Source organism: Euprymna scolopes, chromosome 25 (genome assembly GCF_053919585.1).
Source record: "Euprymna scolopes isolate OS-2025 chromosome 25, ASM5391958v1, whole genome shotgun sequence".
In the NCBI taxonomy this organism is placed as follows: domain Eukaryota; kingdom Metazoa; phylum Mollusca; class Cephalopoda; order Sepiida; family Sepiolidae; genus Euprymna; species Euprymna scolopes.
In genome coordinates, this window is record NC_136506.1 from 58,676,702 (window position 1) to 58,678,824 (window position 2,123).

The window sequence follows — 2,123 nt, forward strand, 5'->3', positions numbered from 1 at the left end:
AATCTATAGGGATTTCCCCACCCCCACTACCTCGATGCGTCATGGTTAAAGGAAAAATTTAGGAAAAGGTTTTAAAATAAGTAAGAATGGTTTAAATGTGTCTGAGAAATAAAAATAAAAACTAAACAGAATTATGTGTACACACGAGAAGAGAGGGTTTGATTTACTCGCAATGGAAAAATCCATAAAAGAAAAATAGTTTTTTGTGCAAAATTGAGTGTACCACACTTCACTCAGTGATGCTAATAATTATTTCCAATTATTTTCATTCAGTTTTGCGGCCTCTTTGGCCCTTATTTCGCAATCAAGAAATATTTCCTGACTGAGGCAAAATTTTAATTCTTCCAAAAGTCCATTTAATCGCCAGAGTTAATGCTTCTAATTGTTCTCAGCTGAACTCAACTAAAATTTGTTCAGTTTAATAATGAAATCCTTCCAGACTGAGGTAACAAAAATAATTTTTTTTCCAAAAATTCAATTCAACCCTCAAAATTTAATATTTTCAATTATTCTCGTTTGAATACATAAAAACACAACTCTCGAAAGTTTAAATTCTCAACCACAATGATTAATATCGCTACATAAAAACACAGATCAATTCAGCTAAAATGTTTCATCAAAGTTCACGAACTGATTAAATTAATATTCTCGTTTTCCTTTCAAACTTTTTCCCTTTTCTCAACTAAATTCAATTACCGAAATTCTCCCCCTCATAAATTAAAACTTTAATGCAATTACAGTTATAAATCATTATCATCAGAGCCAACCCGCTCTCAACAGAACTAAACGAATAGTCACTTTAAAATAAGTGGACAAAACTCTCTACCTGATCATTTTGTGGTCACTCCCTGTGTTCAACCTGTTTATGGCAGAAACATCAGTCACAGTGTGTGGTCTTTTTTGTAAGAAGTCAATTTCATTCTTTATTAGTTGATATCCAAGTCCAGTGTCTGTTTGTTTGTTTTTTCTTGAAGAACATGTTTATGATCTTTAACTGGTGGTGTTCTGCAAAGTTAACAAGGGTATCACCTCTGCTGTTCCTTGTACCATAACCGTATGGACCAGTACTGGATTCAAATGTATTTCCTATTCCAACCTTGGCATTGAAATCTCCCATATGGATGGTGTAACTGGCTTTGCTGGTAAAAAGAAGTTTATCGACATCTTCATAGACCATCTCCACCTCTTCATCAGTATAGCCTGTTGTTGGAAGGTAAACCTGGATGACTTTAATGAGGTATCTCTTGGGGATCCTGATGGTGAGCTGTGCCACTTTGCCTGAAACACCATTGAAGTTTGTGATATTTCCTGCAATATTCTTGTTGGCCATAAAGCCGACTCCATTGTAGATGTTCCCATCCTTATAGTATAGGTGGTGTCCGCTGTTGTTAAGGATGAAACATCCTTCACCCTTGCATCTGGTTTCATACACTCCTATAATATCAAATTTAATCTTCTGTAGTTCACTCTCTAATTCAGTGACTCTAAGTTCAATAGACGGTGACCTCATGTTGTATGTTCCAATATTCAATTTCCAATGGCAGCCTGTTCAAATCCAGAGATTTTTAGCACCCTCTCTTCTGTTACTGTGCCCCTTGCTGCTGGAAACGGTGGCTCGAAAACTGCTGGGGACTGAGAACCATTTCTTATTCTTGTACGTCATGGACCTGGGGTTTTGCCATACTCGCCATGCTTGGCCTGCAGGTTGGCGAGGGTATTAAACCCATACCTGGAGGAGTTTGCTAGATAACTGTTGGCACTTGGTGCTTATTCGCCCTTAAATAGGTTTTGTTTTTAGTCCTGCTGGGTGTCTAGTCACCCTCCTGATCAAGCAAGCTTGATGATGATTCCGGTTTAATCGCTGACAATCCGACCATTGATAGGTGGAACTGGGTTACATATTACTAATAGCATTCTCATGAATGACCTGACAACAAAGAGTAAAGTTAAGAAAAAGTTTAAGACTCCAATATCGAAATGAAGAAAATCAAAACAACAGCGACAGAAAGTAGGAATAAAAAAGTTTGTGTTTTGATTTTTTTAATTTCGATATATATATATATATATATATATATATATAAATTATATATATGCGAATGCACGCAAGAAAACTTTAAGTCGAC

At 36.1% G+C, this 2,123-nt stretch overlaps 1 protein-coding gene across 1 annotated transcript; it reads right to left on the minus strand.

Moving 5' to 3' along the window:
* Positions 1-916: 916 nt before the first annotated feature.
* Positions 917-1,510, minus strand: LOC145247206 (protein CFDP2-like). Its single transcript, XM_080108836.1, has one exon. The coding sequence runs from the start codon at positions 1,508-1,510 to the stop codon at positions 917-919; it is 594 nt and encodes a 197-aa protein (XP_079964962.1).
* Between the last annotated feature and the right edge of the window lie 613 nt (positions 1,511-2,123).

Bases quoted from the DNA above. Each gene is read 5' to 3' on its own strand.
- LOC145247206 (XM_080108836.1), bottom strand. From the start codon at position 1,510: ATGAGGTCACCGTCTATTGAACTTAGAGTCACTGAATTAGAGAGTGAA.